The sequence below is a fragment of the Poecile atricapillus genome, chromosome 12, assembly GCF_030490865.1.
Source record: "Poecile atricapillus isolate bPoeAtr1 chromosome 12, bPoeAtr1.hap1, whole genome shotgun sequence".
Taxonomy (NCBI): Eukaryota; Metazoa; Chordata; class Aves; order Passeriformes; family Paridae; genus Poecile; species Poecile atricapillus.
In genome coordinates, this window is record NC_081260.1 from 8,476,719 (window position 1) to 8,499,380 (window position 22,662).

General features: G+C 41.4%; 1 protein-coding gene across 1 annotated transcript; it reads left to right on the forward strand.

Annotated features, from left to right (window-relative positions):
* Positions 1–22,644, forward strand: IRS4 (insulin receptor substrate 4). Its single transcript, XM_058848136.1, is given in 4 exon segments — positions 1–859; positions 862–910; positions 912–3,658; positions 20,271–22,644. Coding segments are annotated over 4 exon segments (3,468 nt in total). The 5' UTR covers positions 1–192; the 3' UTR covers positions 20,276–22,644.
* The last annotated feature ends 18 nt before the right edge of the window (positions 22,645–22,662 follow it).

The following is a 22,662-nucleotide window of genomic DNA, read 5'->3' on the forward strand; positions in this document are numbered from 1 at the left end:
GATGTTTTCGCCGCGGTACTGCCGCCGCCGCCCGTGAATGCGAGTGGCCGGAGCGACCGGCGGAAACGGGCTGGGGGTGCAGGAGGCACCGCCCGCTTCCCATGCGTGGGGTGCTTCTCCGGTGAGCGTGGATTCCCTCTGCCCGCCCTCTGCCCCGTCCCTGGCGGTACCGGACCCTGCGTGGCCCCTAAGATGGCGAGCGGGATGAATGGCTCGGGCGGCGGCGGCGGCGAGGAGGAGCTGGGCGCCCGGCAGACGGGAGGCGGAGCCGCACCCCAGCAGGAGCCCGGCGTGCTCGGCGCGGCTGCGGGCGAGGGGGAGCCGGCGGCGGGCGAGTGTGGGCGCTGTCCGTCCCCTCAGCCACACCACCTGCTGCTGCTTCTGCGACGCTCGCCCAGCGCCTCGCTGTGTCCGGCGCCCGAGGCCGCCCCCGCGCCGGGCCGGGCCATTCCCTCGGCGGGCCGCGGCGGGCAGCCCCCCACGGCGGGCCGCGGCGCCGGCGAGGACGTGAGGAAGTGTGGGTACCTGCGGAAACAGAAGCACGGGCACAAGCGTTACTTCGTCCTGCGGGCCGAGAGCCACCTGGCCCCTGCCCGGCTGGAGTACTATGACAGCGAGAAGAAGTTCAAGAGCAGCCTGCGGGCGGCGGGGGCCGGCGGGCCGGCCGCGCTGTGCTGCCCCCCGCCTAAGCGGGTCATTCCCCTGTACCAGTGCTTTACCGTGAGCCGCCGCGCTGACGCTAAGCACAAGCATATCATTGCCCTGTATACCAAGGACGAGTACTTCGCCATGCTGGCCGAGAACGATGCCGAGCAGGAGGCCTGGTACCAGGCCATTAGCGAGCTCATGAATCAGAGCAAGAGGGGCTTCTTGGAGCAGGAGGACCATGCCGATCAGCAGATGGACGAGGATGATGAGCACTATGGGGCTGCTCTGAGGCCTGGTACTGTGTTCAAGGAGGTGTGGCAGGTCAACGTGAAGCCCAAAGGCTTGGGACAAACGAAAAACCTCACTGGAGTGTATAGGTTGTGTCTCTCCAGCAAGGCCATCCACCTTGTCAAGCTGAACTCGGAGGTACCTTCTGTTCACTTGCAGCTTATGAATATTCGCCGCTGTGGACACTCAGAGAATTTCTTCTTTATTGAAGTGGGCAGATCAGCCTCTATTGGACCTGGAGAGCTCTGGATGCAAGTGGATGATTCGGTTGTTGCCCAAAATATGCATGAGACTTTTCTGGATACCATGAAAGCTCTAAAGGCCTTTGCAGAGTTCAGGCCCCGAAGCAAGAGCCAGTCTTCTGGTGGTGGCAGCAGTACCAATCCCATCTCGTTCATCACCACCAGGAGGAATTTGGGCAATCTACCCCCCAGCCAGACAGGCTTGCAGAGAAGATCTAGAACTGAGAGCATTGCTGGAGGGACTCCTCCTACCACCAAAAGCAACAATTCCTATCGCTTCAGAACATCCAGTGAAGGAGAAGGAACCATGACTAGACCTTTTAGGTCAGTGACTGGGAGTCTGATCCACCTGAATACTGCAAGGATGAATCTGGGCCGGCAAGAAGGGAGTGGAAGGTACGTGAGAGCTGCTTTCAGTTCATCTTACCACACCAGGTCTGCTTCGCTGCCTGTTTCTCATTTTCCCTCCACCACAAGTCCCATCAGTGTTTCTTCCAGCAGTGGCCATGGTTCTGCTTCAGACATGCTAACCAGGCCTTCTAGCTCATCTGTTTGTGGTTCCCCAAGTGATGGGGGATTCATCTCTTCTGATGAATATGGCTCTAGCCCTGGAGATTTCAGGTACTTTAGGGTGAGGAGTAATACACCAGATTCCTTGGGAAACACACCACCTATCAGAGAGGAGAACTGTCTGAGTGAATACATGTCCATGAATAAGCAGCAGGGAGATGATGGCTCAAGAGATGATTACATGGAGGCTGAAAAATGTTTCAGGAAAAGAACTTACTCTCTAACAAAGCCAACTTCTGTAGCAGTGCAGCAGAAGACAACACAAACTACAGTTTTGTTGGATGAAGACTCTGCCAGAAATCATGGACAGTTACTTTACTCGGAAACACCAAAATTGAAAGACAACCATGAATTGGAATACAGTGACACTAACCTTGATTCCATGTGTAACCAAAGCAGGAGTAAAGCCAGGGATGATGGGTACATGCCAATGATGCCAGGAGTTGCATCTTCTTTATCCAGCACCAGTGATTATTTGCCAATGACTCCTAAAAGCATGTCTGTTCCAAAACAGATTAACAATTCATGGTCACCATCTCAGGTTGACTCCCGAGGCTATATGATGATGTTTCCAAAGGATAGCTCTTCACCTGTACGGAGTCCTTTAACTGGATTTGCTTCTAAAGGAAGTAATGAGAAGATCGTAAACAACGAGTATATGGATATGTCACCTGGTAGTTCAGTTCCAAAGCATCACAGTGATTCAAATTATATTCATACCACTTCTGTTTCCAAAGGTTTTAGTTCATATTTTTCTTTACCCCGAAGCTTTAAGGCATTATCAGGACAAAATGGTGACCACAGTGAATATGTTCCAATGTCTTCACCTGGAAAACTCTTGTATGATGCACCAGGAAATGTAAAGGGGGACAGCAGTGAGACTCTGGCTAATGGCATCTCTAAATTGCCAACATTGAAAGGTTCGGATGAAGGACTTGTGCAGAACAGGGCTACCAGGCCCACACGATTGCCCCTAGGTACGAGAGGGAGTAATACCATCCCCAGAATGTATGATCGTACAGTTCCACCTGAGCCAGCCAGTCCTGGTGAATACATAAATATTGATTTTAATGAAAAGGCAAGTAACACACCGTATTCCTTATCTGCAGAAGGATCTCCATCATCTCTAGGTTCAAGTAGTGACCACAGACAGTCACCGCTCTCTGATTACATGAGTGTTGACTTGGATGTGCAGTCACCAAAAGCAGCGAAGGAACTGTCAAACTCTCTAACAGATATTTCCATTTATGCAAGTTCCGGTATTCCTAGAAACCAACCAAATGCTGACTATCCCAGGCTTCCATTTGGTGCTGCTTGTGTTAGCACGACAAGTAACAGGACTGATGACTACACTGAGATGACGTTCAACATGGCCGCAACTCCACCAAGGCCATTTACTGAATCTGACAGTGCTGTAAAGATGGATAGTCCTTCTTCCATCGTTAAAAGACTCTGCATTGTTGATCAATGTGCTGGTAGCAGTAGCTTCTCTGTCCCTAGCTCTGACCCTCCTATAGGACCGAAGGTGATCCGAGCTGACCCTCAAGGCAGGAGGAGACACAGTTCTGAAACATTCTCTTCTGCTGGGACTGTGATGACCTCATCCTCTTTCTTTACTGACAGTAGCAAAAGACACAGCTCTGCCTCATTTGACAATGTTTGGTTAAAACCGGATGAAAGTATTTCTGATGGTCAGGAAAGCAAAATGTCCAGGGATACCTCAACTGGATTTCAGAATGGCTTAAACTACATTGCTCTGAATTTATGCGATGACCCTCTAAACTGTGAGGCGAGTACTACAGCGTCAGCTTGTCATCTCCAAAATGGTACTTCTGGTTTGGACAGTGGAGCTTACGTAAGCATAGATTTCAGCAGATCAGATGGGCTGAAGTGTAACGCTGCAAGAAAAGGTTTGTAACTTTAAAAGCACTTCCCTTTCATGCTTGCTTAACCATAGGAGTTAGATTGTCTGCTTAGCACTGTCTTCAGAGTGGGGTAAATGCTTTTTATAATCTCCTGTGTTATTCTAGTACAACCAGTTTTGTTGTAGTGCACCATATAAAAAACTGAGCAGCAGTGAAAGGGGATGTGGTCCTTGGCCTAAAGGATTTATGTGCCTCTTATAGGCAGTCACAGGTGTTATGAAACTGTCATCTGCCTTTTTTTTTTCTTTTTTTAAATTAATTTTGCTAGCATAAGCATTAATGGTATTTCATGTTGTGAATTCTTGTCCTGAAGGTATGGTAGCTCTTGCCTTCGCTTTTGTTTTGCTCTTTTTCCCTTCTTAGAACTAGATGACTTCATTTTTTTTTCCTGAACTGTTTGTAATTTGAAAGCTCAAAATGGCTAAATTTGGAAATATGTTTCTTGTCTCTTCTTAATGTAGTTGAAATACATATTGTAGGGGTTTTTTTATGTGCAAATCTGCCCAGATTTATTTAGCTGAATCTTACGTAAACAGAACTCAGTTTTTTTCTGTTGAAGGTTTGGTGGCTCCTTTTGTGCTCTAGTCTCCACAGTATCCATGTGTCCTCTGGAGAAGCCTGGGGACCTGGCTGACCAGAGTGGAGGGGGGCTCAGGCAGCCCATGGCCTTCCCATTCATCACCTAGGGCTCAACTGAGATGTAACCATTCCCTGGGATCTGCTTTTTGTGTAGCAGGTGAGGAATGCCTATGGTTGAGGAAGGGCAGGCTCTGAGCAGTATCTTCCAGGTCTGAAATTTGGGAGGGGAGGCTGCTACCTTTTAAGTTGTCAGTGATTTGACAAAGCAGTAAGGTAATGCAGTTTGAAGTACGCATAAAGATGTTGCAGGTGGAAGAAAGAGTATGGGAAAGAGGAAGGACACTCCTGTTCATATGATAAGCTCTCATGGTGGGAGCAAAGCCAGTAATTAGTGGTGTCATGCATGTCCCCTGGCTGAGCAGCAAGTGTGTGTGAGTGCTGTGCTGAAACTGGAAGAGTAATCATTACTTTGGTGCCAGTGACCCACTGAACTCCTTACAGTAATTCGCTCTCCGGGTAGAAAACCATTTCTGTTGGAAATGTTTTCCTCTCTTTGCAAATGTATGTATAGTCAATAATTTTTGGACTAAGAGGAAATATTTAATCATGGTTGGACATTGATACTAGTCTTCTCTGTCCACAGATAAAGCAGTAAGGGAGCAGGCTGCTGCTGACTTTTATATTTTAAATATTTTTAATTACAATCTTTAATACTGGAAGGATTTTTTTTATTTATTTTTTTTTTTTAGTTTTGCTTTAGAACTGGATTTCTAAAGGTAGAAGGTATTGCTGGAGCTTAAAATTGTATAGCCTTTACTAGTGGAAGGTATAAGCCTGACTCAGCTTGCATGCCATTCAGAGTCTGGCAGCACTGCTTGGGGCTGCTCAGAAATGTGTGGTTTGCCTTAGTGGTTTTTTTTTTTCCCTCTGCTTTGTTTTGTTGGTTGGAATCAAATTTAGAAGATGTTGAAAGTTGCCAGTCCAGGAAGTGCTTTCTTCCAAAGTTAGTCTTTCAGCACTTCAAAGATTTGTCAGCTAAATGTGGAGTCAGAGGCACACTGATTGCTGCAGCTGATTTGTGTTTGTTTTTTTTTTTTTTAAAGAGCACCTCCAAAACCAGCAGAAGTTTAAACTTGATCTTATTCCCCTTATATAACTAAAATCTGTGTTATAAAGTAAATTTTTTTACAACATTAAGATGAAAAAAGAACAAAGATGTTTTCCTCTTGGCTGTATTGTAAATATTACAATGAAAAATACTTCACAAGAGATACTGTGTTTAGAAATTTTATTCATGATAAGCTATTGCTGCAGCAAAGTATCTATAGCCCTATGGTTGGGGTTTTTCCCTTCTCTGTTAAAAGTTGCAGAGGAGTGAGAGGCATAACAGCTGCTGGCTTTTGTTGGGAATTGAAGTTTTCTGGAAATGAAATGCATTAGAAGGAGGCAAAAACAGTTCTGTGCAAAAAAACCATGGGCTTTGCCTGGAAATCAAACATCTTTCTCATCCTAATAAACACAAAATTATACAAGACCTAACAGTTTTTTATATAGTAGGGTACGTGGGGTGTGGACACTGGTCACTTGTAGGGGCTCATGGAGGGGTGAACAGATTTTTGAACAGTCCAGGCTAAAAGCAGCTTGCCAGACTTTAATAGTACTATAAATTGGTGGTGTATATCTGTTTCTCACAAATGACTTAAAATTCTTGATTATAAGGATAGCTGTTTGCTTTCACATATGAAATCATGTCTCTGAGCTATAGCAAGCACAATTGTAGAGGTCTGTATTCTTTAAACAGCTTATTGATTTCTATGGTAATAAAGTTTTTATTCTAATATTTTTAAAGTTTTCTGTAATCCAGAAAAACATTTTCAATTCTGTTAAGTAGTGGAAATGAAGCTTCACTCTTAAACCTCTTGCCTTCTGAAGAGATGTAGTGGGACTTTAGGTAATTGATATTTTTAATTATTTTGGTAACTTAGCAGAACTGTGTGCTGCCTTTCTTACTGCATGTCACTTGTTCAGTCTCTCTGCCTGTAAAAGTGCTCTGTGGCTAAATCCATTCTTAAGGGAAATATTTAGCAGATGTATTTACCCTTTACTTCCTAGAAAGGAGATATCCCATCTGTATTAAATTCTGTCAGGTAAAGAACTGTGTATCTTCTCCCTGAACCGCTGTTTTATTGGAAGGAAAACACTTCCTGGCTTTGGATTTTGATTTACTTTTATGTTTTGTTTTTGTTTGCTTGAATGGCATATTGTGTTCTGTGACTCAGCTGTGTTCTCCAAACTGTGTCCGCCGAGGGTGGTGGAGTGGTTCCCAATGCATCACTGCTCCCTCACTGTAATTCCCTAACTACTTCTGGTTCAGGTTCACTGATGTGAATCAAAGTTTTTTTTCCCCCTTCTCCATTCATGACGTGTGGAGGAGTGGGATAGTACAAACTTGGGATGGTAACTAGTCCTGACTTGTTAATAAACTTTTTTGGGGGGTTTAGGCAAAGCTGAACTCAGGTTCTATGTTGATAATGAACAAAACAATATAAGATCCTGATTTTCAGTGCTTGCAATTTAAGGAAGTCATTAGCAAAACAATTTCATCATGAAATTATTACACAATATTGAAACAAATGGTTTGCAGTTTTGATTACATGAATCTGAGTCATGACATTTTGTGCTAGGAGTAGAGAACACTAAAGCTATTTCAAACAGGGCTTAACTAATGTATGCCTTGTTATTGGACCTTGTTGAAACTAAGGAGGATAATGAGGATGGGCAGTAATAAAATGCATAATGAGTCCTGTATAATACAAGTTTCTTCAGTCCTAATTAGAAATACTATACCTGCAAAGATATCCTGGACTCAAAAAACAACTTAGAGTAAATGTAATATTCAGCTAAATAGCAACTCAGCTATTTTGCACCCACTCCTCAATCTTATCTGCGACTCTGTGAAACTTACCTGATACTCTAACACTATGCTAAGATATTATTTAAGATGTTCTTTAAAGTGCAGGATTATATTATAATTGTTCCTCACCTTTTTAATCTCTCCTGTGCTAGCAGCAGGAATGAAAGCACCAACAGTTGTAAAGCAAAACTTCTATTCCAAATTGTCCAAATCCTTTCTGGTAACTTGCATATTTCAAGTGCAAAATCTGGAAGAATATAAGGAACAATATACACTTCAAGAAATTCAGAAGCTGAATGTTTTAGCTATTACTAATATAGTAAATTACAGTTATGGTATATGAAGCAAATAACCAGTCCTTTTGGGTTTCTAAGCAGTGGTTTTAAACTTTGTTTCAAACTAAGGCTCTTCTGTATTGGTAGAATACTTAAAACGGGGGCCCATTTAAAAGTAATTTGAAGTACTCTTCTGCAGCACATCCAAATGCTGCTGTGTATCCTACATCTTTGAAGTAGTGCTGGGATAATAATTCTTTAAAAAACCCAAACAAACCATTTTAATCTGGTTGTAACTTTAATAATATTGGGTAACTTACAGCTATGCTTAACTTCTTCTTGAGTAGTATGCGAGCTGCTGAAGACACAACAGATTTTTACCATGTGGCGTGGGAGTGAGTTAACTGACATATTTGACCAAGAATCAGTTCAGTTTTACTTGTACTTTGGTGAGGAAGTCTGAGACAAGAATGTTCCCCTGCCTTTGGAAGAGAATGCTTACAGTGTTGAAATACTTCTGGAAATCAGTTTTCCAGATTTTACATCCATAGTTGCAGCTGATTTATCTTTTTGTAGATCTAAAACCATTTGCTTGTAGCTGTCCAGTAGCTTGCAGGATGCAGGGAGGTCTGTGAGTAATCCAGCTCAGAGTGCTTTTTGTGGTTGGTTTTGGTCTTTTTCTTATTTTAAAGTCTTTTGTTGAAATCTTAAATGCATTATTACCCTTTTACTCTTCCCTCTACAACTTCCCATTTTCCCCTCCTTCCTTGATGTCTGGTTCCTTGTTCCCCTGTTGCTGGGGCAGCAGGTTGGACTTGCAGAGGGAGGGCAGTGCTTGTTCAGTCTTTCCAGAGGCTGTATTCCAGCATGTGATTACTGTGGTGTCACTAGGTATTTCTTTGGGGTTTTTGTATGTCCAGTGGTATGTTAGCAGGAGGTAGAATTTGGGTTTGGTTTTGTCTGTTTATGGCCTTTTTTTTATGAAAGGATCTTTGATACATTTTCCTTATTTTGATTGCTTGCAGGAGGATTTATACCTTGAGGTTTTGGGTGGTACTTAAGAGCTTATAGTGCTGTGTTGTATTTTGGTTTGTGTGTGCTGTTTGTTGATCTGTGGTGCTCCCAAAACCATGCTGAATTCTGTTGATTGCACTAACAAGTTCGTTTTTCTGAGCTGAAGAAGGAAACAAACTCCAGAGTTCTATTTTAGGCACTTGTGATCAAATGTGGCATTCTTCAACTCAAAGGAAAATGGAGTGATGAAACTGGAAGGCAGGTGTGAGAGAGTCAAGGTTTTTGGAGCCTGGGGATATACTGTTACTCTTGTTATCTCCTAAAAATGGCCTATTATCTTACGACGCATCCTTAAATGGTGTGTAAGGCTGGAGAGCTGTTCGATGGTTCACCCTGAAAATTTGCTGTTTAACTTTTTTCAATTTTGATTCTATATATTCAAAACAGTCCTATGATCAAATTGCATTGTTGTCTTGAAGGTTTAGGCAGTGGCAAGGGAAAAATGGAGAAGTATGTTCCAGTTTGAATCGTGACCTGGAACTCTGTGAAGGTCACTCAAGCTTAGGGATGGTTTATGATTTACTTGAGAGGCAGAGCCGTGATCGGGAAGGCATTTCTGGCATACTTGAGGGCAGTGAGCCTGACTCACCAAAGGCATTTCAGAGGTGTTGCTGAGTATCTTATCTGAATGATCTTGAACATATGTAAGTGTTTGAATTTTGCTTCAGGTGTAGCATAACCCCAGGAACAACAGTGTTAGTAGACTTGGCAAGAATTTTCTGCCCTCTTCAAGTCATGAGCTGTATCTTAAGAGCCAGAGATTGCTAATTTCTGAACATTATTTTTCTGTTGATTTAGGTCTGTGGTTGGATGCAAACCATTTAGACTGCACATGTGTGTGTATACGTGCGTTTTGTATACCAGTGGTTGGTGAGTTAAGTGTGAGTTTTTATTCTTCCAAGAAGAGAGTGTTTTTGAAAGAAGTGACTTATACTGAAATTACTATAGTTAAGATTTTGCTGAAATTTCAAGGTAAAGATACAACTTAATATGACTGAAGAAAATGGAAAACTTTGTTAAAGTACTGCTAAAGATAAATAGGGGTTGTATTCACTGCATTGCATTTGTATGTTATGAACTTCTGTAAATACCAAACTGAATTATTATTTACGGCATTAAATAGATAAGAATAGTACTTCCTTTTTGCTAGGGTATGAAAGGCTGATAAATATGCTGCCTACTTGGAGAAAGGTTTCCTTTTTAGTAGAACAGAATTTTGCAGAAAGACTGAGGATATCAAGATGCTTTTTTTCCTTCTGAAAGTTGTAGGAAACAGTATCAAAAGGGCTGCAAAAAAAACCCATTAAAATTGGTTTCTGAATTTATTGAGGCACTGTTGAGGGGTACTCTCCTTCCACAGGGAGTAGTGTGATTCTGTTCCTTTACTCATGCTGACCCAGTTTGTTTTATTGTTTATGGTTCTTGCTGACCAGATGAATTTGTCATGTAACTTTTTTTCCTGATGGATAGCCTGAGCCTGAATTATATTTTGGGAACTTCTGCTTCTTCTTACCCAGATCTCTTAGGCTAGCAGGGGTTTGGGAAATTCTCAGTGACAGTGGAGCAGATGTTGCATCACTGATGAGTATGTACTGACTGCATACTAGCCCAAGCAGAGCTTTTTTTGAGAGCTATGGGATACGTCATTTGTATAAAACCCATCTTTAAGCTATTGACAGGCACTGGTGTTTCTATTTCCTGTATGGAATTATTTTGAATCTTAAGTTAATCTGTCAGAACAATTTGTAAATGCTTTGCTTTTCCATTAGTACATTTGTTTCTTAACATCTGTTTTTTGTTATGTGAAATGCTGTGGGAGATCATTTTGTCTATATTTCACTGTGTGATTTTTTTGGGGGTGGGTGGGATTTGTATTTAAGTGTTTTCAGAACAAGACGTATTTAAATTGCATAATGTGGTGAACAGGAAATCAGAAATGAGATGAAAAAATGAACATTTGATCTTGAGGTCATTCAGACATTATTACATCAGAGTCTGTTAATGAAAGCGTGTAGCTCTAGATAGGATCTCTCCAGACATGATCTCTACTTGTGGAACCTGAACAGATAGACAGGATGGAGGTCCCCATATGGTGCCACAAATGCAAATATGTTGGTCCCTCTCCTAAGGAGCTTACAATTTAAAGATAAAACTAAAGAGATGGATGAAACCTAATGTGCTGGGGTGGAGAGTAAGATAGAGATCAAGACTGCTGCTATTGGCAGAGTCCAGCTAAGAGCCTGGAAGAGGTAAAGGGCTGCTGAGAGTGGTTGTAGGAGAGGAAGCTGGCGGAGGCAGTTGGAAGGGTATGCACATGGCAGGGAACAAGGGAAGGTAGTGAGCTATAAATACAGAGGTTGTAATGGTTTAAATGACTTGAAAAGGATGAGGTAAATGTCAGAACACTGGTCAGGATATTAATCTTGGTAAGAGGAATGTGGGCCAACATATATCTCTGAGTTAGGAGCATGTCCCAATGTTTACTTCTCCCTTTTAGATGTGGAATGTGACTTTTTTTTCCTATTTTTATTTATTTTCCCTTTCTTTATGTCAGTTTTCCTGCAGACATGTGGCTGGTAGATATGATGTGAGCAGGTGTGCAGGAGTGCATACCAAAACACAGGATCACCCTGTGCAGCATCCCTTGGCAGTTAATGTCCTGTGGACTGGGGCCTCTCTTCTTGGTGAGACCTTGTTCCAGAAGCAGCCGAGCTGGTAGAACTGCCTTGGTGTTACTACTGGATCGTTCTTGGGATTTTTTTTTAGGTGGTATCTCTGAGTTTCAGGCAGTCTTCTAGCAATAGGGAAGAGGCACAGTGGGGCTTGGAAGATAATCACCTTTAGGATTTGTAACCAATGCACCAGAGCATTTGGAGCCCATCTCTAGGTGTGGAGGTCTGCATGCAAGCTACTCATTACTGCTGCAGTGCTGTCAGTTGCAGGAATGATGCCTGTGGAAGCTGGAGTGCAGCAAAATCACTTTCACAAGAGAAAGTTACTTTATTTCTGTGTCTGTAGATCAGGTTGAACAGATGCTGCAGTGTTTTCGGGTAAATCTGGAAGTGGTGGCAACATCGAGGCTTGATTCACTGTTGAGGGTATGGGTGACTGAAATACTAACGTTGACATGTTCCACAAGCTAGACAGTAAACAAGAGTTGGACACTGTTGATTAAATGTTGTCTGCATTGAGTCAGTTTAACTCTGCCCTTGTCAGCTCCCAAACTACTCCTGGAAGCTGAAGGTGCAATCTTTGGCTCTTGGGCATGTCCTGAGGTTTGAGAAGATGTTGCTTCACACATGCAGTCCAATGTGAACTTTCCTTTTCCTCCTCTGTGTAAGCCAGGGTTTGGGGTGTCCTAATATTAATGGAGAGTCAATAATATAATAATTAGGAAATGTAAAAAATTGATGCATGCCACTGCTATGTGTGATAGCACATTTATTTTTCTATGTAGGCACATATGAACCTGCACAGGTGTAACTATGTGGGTATGTGACTGTGTAGTAACTTTCTGCCTTTGACAGTCATTTATGGTGCTAGAGGTGAAAGAAAAGGGTAGTGCTGAATCGTTGCAGGTGTTGATGTCTAAAGTGGTAAGAGAGAAGGGATTAATTACAACAGGTGGAAGAAACTTCATGTAGAAATGAAGTTTTGGGAAAGATGGTTTGAAAGGTAGGGAGCTGTTTCCCATTAGTCATGAGTGACACTATACTTTCTTTTGGTTTTGTAGAGTAGTTTGGCTGACTAAAGCCCCAGACCCCAGACCTTTGCCTGCAAGCAGACACTACTCAGCAGAGGAAGAGCGGGGCAAATGTGTATAGTACCTCCCACAAATGTACACCCAAACCTCTGATTTTCTTCTTTTTTTTTTTTCATTTTCAGCTTGGGGGATTCCTTGAGCCTGGTGTTGTCTGCTTTATAATTCTTTATTTCTCTTTAATCCAAGTACTTTTCCAGTCTCTTTTGATCCTGTGTAAACTCCCTGTATCCATAGCAGCCTGCAATCCATCAGGGCATTTTGCATGCAGACCTCTGTCCATTTTGGACCCTGCTCTGAACCAGCTTTGATGACAGCCCCTGGTTTGTGTAGTAGAAGAGATTATTATATTATCTTTTTTCTCCAGGCCACTTAGGATTGTATAGATGCTGTGCCCTCCTCTGCCATACACTTGTCCAGTAGGTTGTACCACATGTAGTGTGGACCTGTGGTATAATCTGGGCTTTTAAAATTTTCTGTTATGTCCCAATACTTCTCTGCAGGCTGAAGGGTTCTTGTTACCTGTCCGTTCCTCACTGGGAAGCTGTGTCACACCTTGCAGGGCTTTTTTTGCACTGCTGAAGCTTCCCAAGTATTCCAAGTCCTTTCTAGATGCAAGAAGCAGGGCTGTGCATGCAGAAGTGTTTGCTGTGGCTGTTTTCTTTCCTGTTTATTTCCAAACAGTTCATAATGCCCACTTTGTAGCAAGAGCACAGAGAGGGAATATTCCTCCTTATTGGCACTGGGGACTCCTGACCTTTGTCATGGGAGCAGAGGGAATTGCAGCAGGTGGTATTCTCAGAAGTCACACAAACAACTTTGAGGGTTTTTTTGCTAAAATTTACCCATAATTTCTGTGGTTCAGGTCAGATGCAGTAACACACACACTTGCTGTGTGAATGCTTTTTTCAAAAGCAGAAACTCTTTTTTCATTCTTCTGCAACATGAAAATCTGAAAATTTGAGCTATGTATTTTGAAGTGGAGAAGAGTTAATTTTTAGTGTTGTTGTGTTATGTTGTAATAGAAATTTAGTTTAAAACCTCCAAATAAACGAACTCAAAAAAACTTCCAACAACTTCTTGTCAAGCTGTCCAGTGCAATTTGAGTTGGTATTCAACCTTTGCCAAAACTGCAGGCAAGTTACTAATTCTAGGAATAGTATCAACAAAAGATAGGCGTTAGGGAGCGTGCATAAGGCCTTCCTAGAAACAACCCTGCTGTTTATCTGAACAGGGAAAAAAGCCAATGTTGAAAGAGATAAGGCATTTCTGCAAAGTGAGTAGAAATTATCTGAAAGCATTGGAGAGGTTTTTAGCTTGTGAAATTGCTGAGCACTAATAATAGCAAAACCATGTTTTGAATGAGCAGTTGTGCATAAAGTTTATTTGTAAGAGTAACTTTGCCTTCTAAATTTTAGAAATACAGCTTGAAGTCTAATTCACTGGGATATTATTACCAGTTTCTGTGTTTGAAATAGTTTATCCAGTGAAAAGTGGGTCATGCAAAAATTTTTAAACCAAATTTTGCTTTTTTTTTTTTGCTTGTGGAAAGCCAGTAAAATTATAGGTTCAACATATATATTCATTAGCTGATTTTGAGCATCATTAGTCTGTTGTTGGCTGAAGAGAGTACATGGAATATGTGCTTGGTGGTCAGCAGGTAGTCAAACACCTTGCCAAATCAGGATGTCTCTGTGTCAGGGCCTCATTTGGGTCACTCAGGCACCATAACTGCGCATGTAAGGCCTGTAGCAAGTGTGTCAGGTTTTGATTTGTGTTTGTAGACTTGGTGTCTGCCAGGTGCAAATTAAGAAGAAATTCTGCTTTTCTTAAGTAACACTGCTTGCCTCTAGCAAGGTCTAAAGCTATGCCATCAAAATTAGAATTCCAAGAAATAGGACAATGGCATGGGATAGTAACTGTGTATTTGGTAAGATTCAGAGCAAAAGAAGAATTTTCACCAATTTGTGAAGAATGTATTTGGGCAAATGACCCCTCCCTGGCCTGCCTGCCATGGGGAGAGCTCCATGTGGAACTCACTGCTGTCCTCCTGCCCTGGCCTGGCTGCTGAACAAAATGCTTTTGGATGCCACATTGTATTCTGAAGTTGTGCTGGGTTTAGTGCTTTCTGGAACAACAGGAATATTGTGTGGCCATGTGCACAAAAAGTCTAGGGCTGCTCTGCTGCTTTTGATCTGTGTAAATCAGATTAATTCTGATTTCCCTCTAACCTGAAGTTCAGGAAATTGAGAACCGCAGCATTGTTCTCCAGAAACCATTAAGCTTGTCTTTGACATGGAGATTTTAATAATTTCATTATCTTGAATTAATATCTTCTGTAAGCAAAGCTTTTATCCTTTTAGGAATCAATTGCAGAATTATGTCAGCAAAAGCCTTTCCTGTAAAAACAGGTATTATTTAGAAGGGATTTCTTTGAGAGAATTAGGGTATGTCTGCTGTGCTCTCAGAGACTCTCAGTATGTTTCAAAGTCTCCTGACCTGTATGGCCTTGATAATTCAGATGCAGGAAATGAAGTGTAAATTTGGTATAGTCTCATCTCATACATCTTCAAGTGGAGCACACTGTTTGCATCTAATGAATTACAACTGATTTATATCTCTGCCCCTTATTTTTATAAAAGGATATGATTTTTGCATAGAAAACTTATAGAGTGCTTTCTCAGTGTGTTCCTTAATTTGAAACAAAACATTTTTGTGCAGTGGCATCCTGCCATCCTATTTTAAATAGTTCCTCCTTTGTTTCTTTTTTGCCTTGTGATCTTTTTGCTCTGATTGTTCCTCAGCAAGATTCAGACAACTGCATGTAGTTTTATAATCTGATCCTATCTTAAACTGATGAATTGAAATTGAATTGTGTAATGAAGAGAATGTTGCTTCAATTTTCCAAACTTTGCTTATCTATTTAGTGAGATGAACCTTGAAAATGTTTGGATGCTTTCTAGACTCGTTTTCCATATTAAACATTGATAAGAAGTTGAATCTGTATTGTTGCAAATAGTCTGAAGCAGTAGAGCTCAATTTTGAATAAAGGCTGAAGCTTTTGTGCAAAATCTAATAATAGATTATTTGTTAATAGATTGTTAATAGATTGTTAGAATAGATATGTTAAAATAGATTTGTTAATAGAGCTGAAGTTTGGATAGAAAGCCCAGTGCAGGGTGCAATGCAATGAAAATTACTTAGAGTAGTATATTTCTGAGCTGCCTTGAAATTTTTTTTGCAAAGTTTTTTTTGCTGCTTGTTTGTTTTCATGATCAGTTACCAGACTTTTTTTTTTTTTTTTTTTTTTTTTTTTTTTTTTGGTAGACTGAGTAGATTTTCTTGGAAGAGCTTGTGACAGTCCAGGAATAGCTGTGTGTTTATACTGTAAGCAAAGGTTGTCTGATCTGGCCACCAAATTTTATTTGGTGGCATTTTCATTTGAGAGCTTCAGGGGAATGCTGGGTTACTATGTGACAGTTGTACCCCTTGTCTCTGCTAGTTCACATCTCATAATTTGTTTACCTTATAGAATAGTTTCTTCATCCCTTTTTCTGACACCTTCCTTTACTGTTTAGTCAGTGCTGAGTTAAATCTATTCATATGGGATCTGGTGTGAAATGCTAATCTGTTTTTTATTGTGATCATCAGTTCTCTTATCTGTACTATTAACATAGGAAATTGATATCTGAGGAATCTTATGAGACTGAAATAAGATTATTCAGCTTCACAGAAGAACTGCTGTTTTCTTCAAGCACTGCATGGCCTCATTAGGTTTCCTTCACCATCTGGTTAATGAAAAAACGGAAGCAGTTCAGGTGTGGGAGAGAACCATCAAGGAGCTTAATGTGCAAGTCCTTTTGTGACCTCTCAAAATAAGGCCATGTCCCTTCTAAAGGATCCTTCTGGTAGGGGTGACAGAAATGGGAATCCAGGTGTTAGCAGCACAACATACACTGGCCTTGTTCTCACATTAAATCCATTTTACACCTCTTTTGATGAACAGCTTCTCTTGTGGTGAGCAGCCTCATGATAAACCTCCCTGGTGCACACGTGACCCCGAGGTCCCGCTTGCCCCCACTGTGGGCAGTGGGAGCAGTGAGCTGTGAGACTCAGTGAATGGGTTGTGTGATCCAGCACAGCTCTGGAGCGGCAGCTGTGTGGTTTAGGAATTATGCTAGGGCTCATGACTGTGACCACTCATCTGGCTTGGGCTGGGCTGCAGACCCCAGTGGCTCCTGGGTGCAGACTCCACTGGTTGTGACATGGGATTTCTGTGATGCCTGGAGGTTGGTGCTGGGTGACCTGTGGGCCTTTGGTTGCAGCGCGAATGGACTTCTGAGAATGGCCCTCAGGAATGGTGGTGACTGCAGTAGTTTATGGGATGGATCTTGCAAGACTTCGGTCTCCTCTTAGATTTCAGATGAAATATTTTTCTTTTATATGATCAAGTTTGACAAGTTGCTGTTAGCCTTTTCTGTCTGAGACTGATATATATATATGTGTGTATATATATATATATATATATATACATATATATACACATATATATATATACATGCTTGATACTTTTACACCAAGAAAGTGCTGGTGGCTCAGTGCACCAGCCAGCTGTACTGCTCCAACTGCAATATTGCAGCACCTTTTGTAAGGGGATTAGGGAAGTGGTGACAACCAATAGCTCTGCATATGAAAGACTCAAGTCTTTATGAGACAGACATCAGCTTGTAGGTAATGTTTACATGAAACTTGATTATGCTTATTTACAGTTCACACTATTCTGTTTTACCTTAAAAATGAAGAAGAAATGTGTTGAAGTGTAGTCTATAATCATGGGAGCAGGAAATTAATGAACTCGTGTTCAGGATGTGCAGTTTTGGGAAGGGGAGATGCTGCAGCGAAGTCCTAGGCTTTCTTCTGGTTTCTGATAAATTAATCTGTGCTGTTTGGGGTTCTGCCCAGAATTACCTGATGCTCTTACTTTAGAATTGGTTGCCATGCTGCTGCCTGAGTACATGAGGCTGCTTCAGAGAATTAAACTTAGGACATAAGCAGGCTTGGGTTTTTTTTTTGCTCTTAAGCCTTTCCCCTTCCTCTCCAAATATCTTAAATGTAATTTGGCATTAGTTTATGAAAATTTTCAAAACATTTTAGGTGTAAATACTGAGTTCTGCCATTTGGGATTGTCTGATTCAAGCAAGCGGGCCTCTGCTCTTCAAAATATTTTGGGATGTCTTGGAGAGATGAGCATAACTTGTCAAACAGCTTTGAGGTGTGTCTTATGTGTGAGGCGTGGAGGAAAAATGTCCTGACAAAAGCAGAGACAGTTTTTGAAGTTCCTTTTATGTGAGCTTACAGGTCCACAGCAAGGAAAGAGTGGGGGGATGCTGGTAAAGTTAATTTTTATTGAGTGTAAGTTTAATATAGAAGCTTTAACTGTTTTAATGTTTGACTTCCACGCATCACTAAGGTATGATTCATTGCAAGCTGTGGTGCCTATTTTCGTCCTTTGGTCTTACAACAAAACAATATTTTTCTAAAGAGGAAAATTATTTCAGAAATAATAGCTTCAGTTGGCTTTTGTAAAAACAAAGCCTTTGCTGCCCACATCACACTCTGTGTACCAAGCAATAGCTTTTTGTAGTGATCTTATGATATCTGTGAAGTAACCCTGTGGATGCAAAAATCAAGCAGGGAACAGAGCCTGTATGAAACTAAGTCACACAGGCTTCTCACTGGCCGGAGAAAGCATAAGAAAGAATCCAAACAGTCTTTGGTAAAGGACAACAATCTTTGCAGGTGGTGTTTAGGAAAACAGTCAAGGGGTGGTGTTCCACTTAACCAATGGTGGTGATGTGTTGCTTTAATGACCAATGAGAGTTTTACCTCTCAGACTTTCTCAAACCTGTCTATAAAAGAAGACCAAGAGCAATAAACTTTGCTGTCTTGGACAACACAGCTTAGAGAGTCAGGTCGTACTCGCCGTTTCTAATATAGTGTGACATAACACAAATAGAGATTCTCAAGTTGTGGGTGTATTTTGGCTGTTTCTTCAGTTGAAAACTAAGTTACAGTATTTTTGAAATCACTGAAATATTTGAAAAATGAAACACAGGAACCTGGACCTTGGTGAGGGCTATGTAGGGTTAAAAGAGAGTTTCTCCTGAAGCAGAAGGGACCCCTCTATACTTCCATGCTGCTACCAACCCTGCCATTCCCTTTGTCTCTCTGTCTCTGGAGCCATGGGCAGCCTTTGCTGAGTGCTGGGATGGGGCAGGGCTGCTCAGCTGAACTCTGGTCCTTTTTCTATTTTTTTTTTCTTTATTCTTTTGGGGGGGCAGTACTTTTAGCTGGACAGAAATCGTAAGTTCTTTAGCACAGGGTGCAGTTTGTGTGTGCATACCTCATGATTGGTTTGTAAGTAAACATACAGGTTTGCATTATTACTCATAATGCTTATTCTTTACATGGTCATCTTTTCTTTAGCTTATCTCTGGAGTAGAGGTAAGGAAGAACTGTGAGATCTTCAGCAGTGAGATGTAACCGATTTCCTTGTGACCCACCAGAAGAGCATGGGCAGGATTAAGCCCTGAAACCCTTTACTCTGTTCCAGGGGTCTGTGCTGCCATTGTTGTGCTGTGTAATGAAGTGTTCACATATTGCAGCTCAGGCAGCTCCCATAACAGGGAGAGAGCTGGCACTGTGTGGCTTTGAGGGGAAAAAGTAGCTGACATTTCTGTACCTGTTATTTTTTGAAGACTAAACCTCTTGCACTCATTGTTTCTCAGTGAGAGCAACAGGCTGTTTCCTTCTTCACTGTACTGCAAGGAAACATCCTGTAGGTATGTATCTCAAACCTTGGAGAAGGTGAGCAAAGACCTGGCAGAGGACAGTGCCCTCAGTCTTGGCTGAGAGGATAAAAATGGTGGAAGAGGACACTGTCTCAGCTTAGAGACAGTGTGATTCACTGGGTGAATTGGCAGTAGCCCTCCAGACTGAAAATTAGTGTTCACGTTGGCTCAACTGGGAGTGGAAGAGGTTTTGTAGAGAGCTGGAAAGTGACTTTTTATGTTCCTCATTTGTGTTCATGCAACTGCGGAAAGCATTTGCATGCCCTTCATCACTTTTTCTTCCATGTCAGGAAACCCTTGAGTTGTTCTCACCTTGGCATGTGTGTGGTTAATTGCAGGGCTGATACTGTGCTCTGAGGGCAGACTCCCTCCTGTTTTCATTTCTGCCTTGTCATCCATCTGTATCTTCCTGAAATATAAGAGTATGTTTTTTGCCCCTCATTTTAGCAAGCACTTGGACTTCTGCCTTTTCCAGTCAGTTTGAAGCCCCTGAAGAAGGGAGCTGGCTGTAGCTGTGTGCTTTTATACTTGGGTGTTGCCTTTCAGTGAGACTTTCTTCAAAAAGGCATGACTGTACTCTGAGGTGTTTCTAACTAAATAAAGCTTTTTCCTGAAAAGCTGAGGACAGGGCACACAGCTGTCATGACTTGCTGCTCCTTGCTTGGAGCTGGAACTGCAGGGAGTGTTGGTGTTGCAGCTCTGCCCTGCTGAGTGGGAGTGTTGGCTGCTGCCTTCATCACACCTGGTAAGCAGCACTGCTGGGGTTCCCTGCACTGTGCAACCTCAGCAGGGAGTGGGGGACAGTGGAGTGGGCTGCTGTGAGCCTTGGTCCATCCCCAGCATGGACTGGCAGGACGGGCTGGCTGCTGCCCCAGTTCCTGTCTAGTGTACAGAAGTCACTCTGGCTGCAGTGGCTCTTCAGTGCTTGCTTCAGCCTGCATTGTTCTTCCTTCCCTCAGGATCTCTGAAAGGTTGGCATCTGGCAGTGTCCCCTCCCTCTTCAAGGGACCTGCATTCTGTGGTCAGCAGCTCTCATTCCTGCAGTGGATAAGCTCCGTGTGTTCTCCTCCCTAGAAAACAATTTTTTCTGATATAACTTGCATCTGAAATGTCACTGACTTTTTTTTCCCCCCCTCCTTTCTAGACTGATTGCATTGCCATGGAAACCATTGTTGGAAGAGAAGACTTTGCTGGTAACTCAAGAAACTGTGTGGTGCTTTTGGAAGCAAAGCTCAGCTCCAGCCAGCTATTTTCATTTCCACCAGCACGGACATAGACACACATCCTTTTAATTATTTTTTTCATAGACATCAGCTCTCTACAATTGAATTAATTTGAATTGACCTTTTTTCATAGCTGTGCTTTGGTGATGGAATTTGGTCTTTCATGTCATATCTATTTGGGAGGCAGTGTGAATGCTAATAGGAGATTCCTGTATATCCCTTTCTTCTCCCTTCCTCTCGTTAATTTTAAAGAAAAATTTATATTCTGATAAGTCAAAGCTGGTTTTTCATTGTCTGTTTAACATGGGTTTTACTTCTCTGGTACATTAACAAGTGGTTAGCTTAAAACATGTATTGCTTAGAAATACTTGGGCAGTACAGGATTTTTCCAGGTGACTGGGTAGAAGGAGAGGTAGAGGTGTACATTAGCTTGAGGGGTGAACCTGTGGGACTGGATGGGTCTGAGGTAAAGAGACTTCTGCCTTTTTTTTTTTTTTTTTTTTTAAGGTTTTACTTTTATGGTACAAGAGGTATTTCTTGAGCATAGGCTAGAGGCTTTTGAACCAAGTGTCTGTCAGAGCTTAAATGGAAACTTTTTTGCTCAGAATTTTGGAATGTACAAAGTAGGATTAATGGGCTGGTTGTCTTGTAGTTTGCTTTTGTTCTTTATAAATATGAATTGTGTAAAATTATGTTTTTGTTCATGGATTCAAAATGGAGAACTGCGGAGTCGTATCCAATGTTTGTGACTTCTGCATTAGACTTGTCAGCTGTAGCTTTTTAAAGGGAAACCACCCTAGTTGATCATGCTTTCAACAAAAGTCCCACTTTTAATTTGGGACTATTTTTGTTCTTCCTTTCTGGCATAATGGGGAAAAAAAAGTAAAATGCTGGCTTATCAATTGTCTTTATCCCACTGACAGAAACATGAACAATGACTATTTGACATTTTTAAAATAAGCCCCGATTTTTCTACAATTTAAGTGCTTCACTCTTGTACTGAATTTTATTTTGGTTGAAATGAGTTTAGCTTTTTAAGACTGCTATGAATTTAAAAGAGCATGACACTAGTCATTGGTACATGCAATGGATTATATAAAAGGCACTGAAAGGGTTTCAAAGTGGTACAAAAATCCTCATGCTGTACTGCACCACACAGCTGGGAATCCTTCACAAGTATATTGTACAATGGATGTGCCAGGCTGCCTCACCTCCAACAGACAACCTTTAGATTTCTGGTATCGTCTGTGTAACAAATTAGACACTGTCAGCTTGAATTGGTCAGTGATGTGTACCCAGATCTACTTCTGCGTAGTAATAAAATGTACGTGTCACTAAAATAGGAGGTGATTTGTTTTTTTTTTTTTTTAGGAAACATGGTACCAATCAGTTTACACAGTGTCTAGTGACAGGAAAAACTGTTGCTGCAGGGTTTAAAAGCACAGACCTGTTTTTGATTCTGGAAGAGATGTTTCAGTTGGTACAATTACTTGCTGCTAAACATACATGAATTAAAAACACGACCACTCTTATAGACCATGATACTGTCTTGCCATATAGTTGTTGGTTGGTCTCATAAATGAATAATGCAATACATAGACAGCTTTTTATAAAGCTTTACATCTTTTCTAAGAAATCAAAATTTGGATGAAGATAGTTATAAACATTTAATGTGAAAGGAAAAGGTTGTTTTGAAGAAATTTGTTACATACTTATTTCATATTAGATTCCCTGAGGCTGCCATTGTACAATATACAGCACTGATGTAATACATGCTGAATAAATAAGTAAATGGGTAACCTCAAGTATAGTGGTACAAGCACTAATAGGTACAGCATAATAAATATGCAATCTTTTTGAATCTCATAGTTTACAGCACCTAATTTATTCAGTATTGTGCTGGAAGAACATTTTCAGATTATGTAAAACATATCACTATATATACTATCTTCCAGCTACCCGTTTATGCTGCTGTATAGTACAAAAATACCAATGATAGAACAATGTTTGTCCTGTAAATTTAATTTGATATTGGACAGTTATTGTCTGTACAAACTAAAACATATATGGTTGAAACTGTTCATAATATTTGCTATTTCTGCTCCACAGATCTGTTTTAAAGTTGGGCTGATTGATCTGGCTTTGTCTTCCATTGTAAATATTGTTCTGTTGTTTTCTTTGTAAAACACATCGCGTTTGCGGTTTTGGGAGACTGGCTTGAAGCTCTGTATAGTGTTTATATTTATCTGACTTGGCTTTCCATAGAGCTACTTGCAGTAAATACGTGTTCATGTAGCTCTGTGTCTGGGTTTT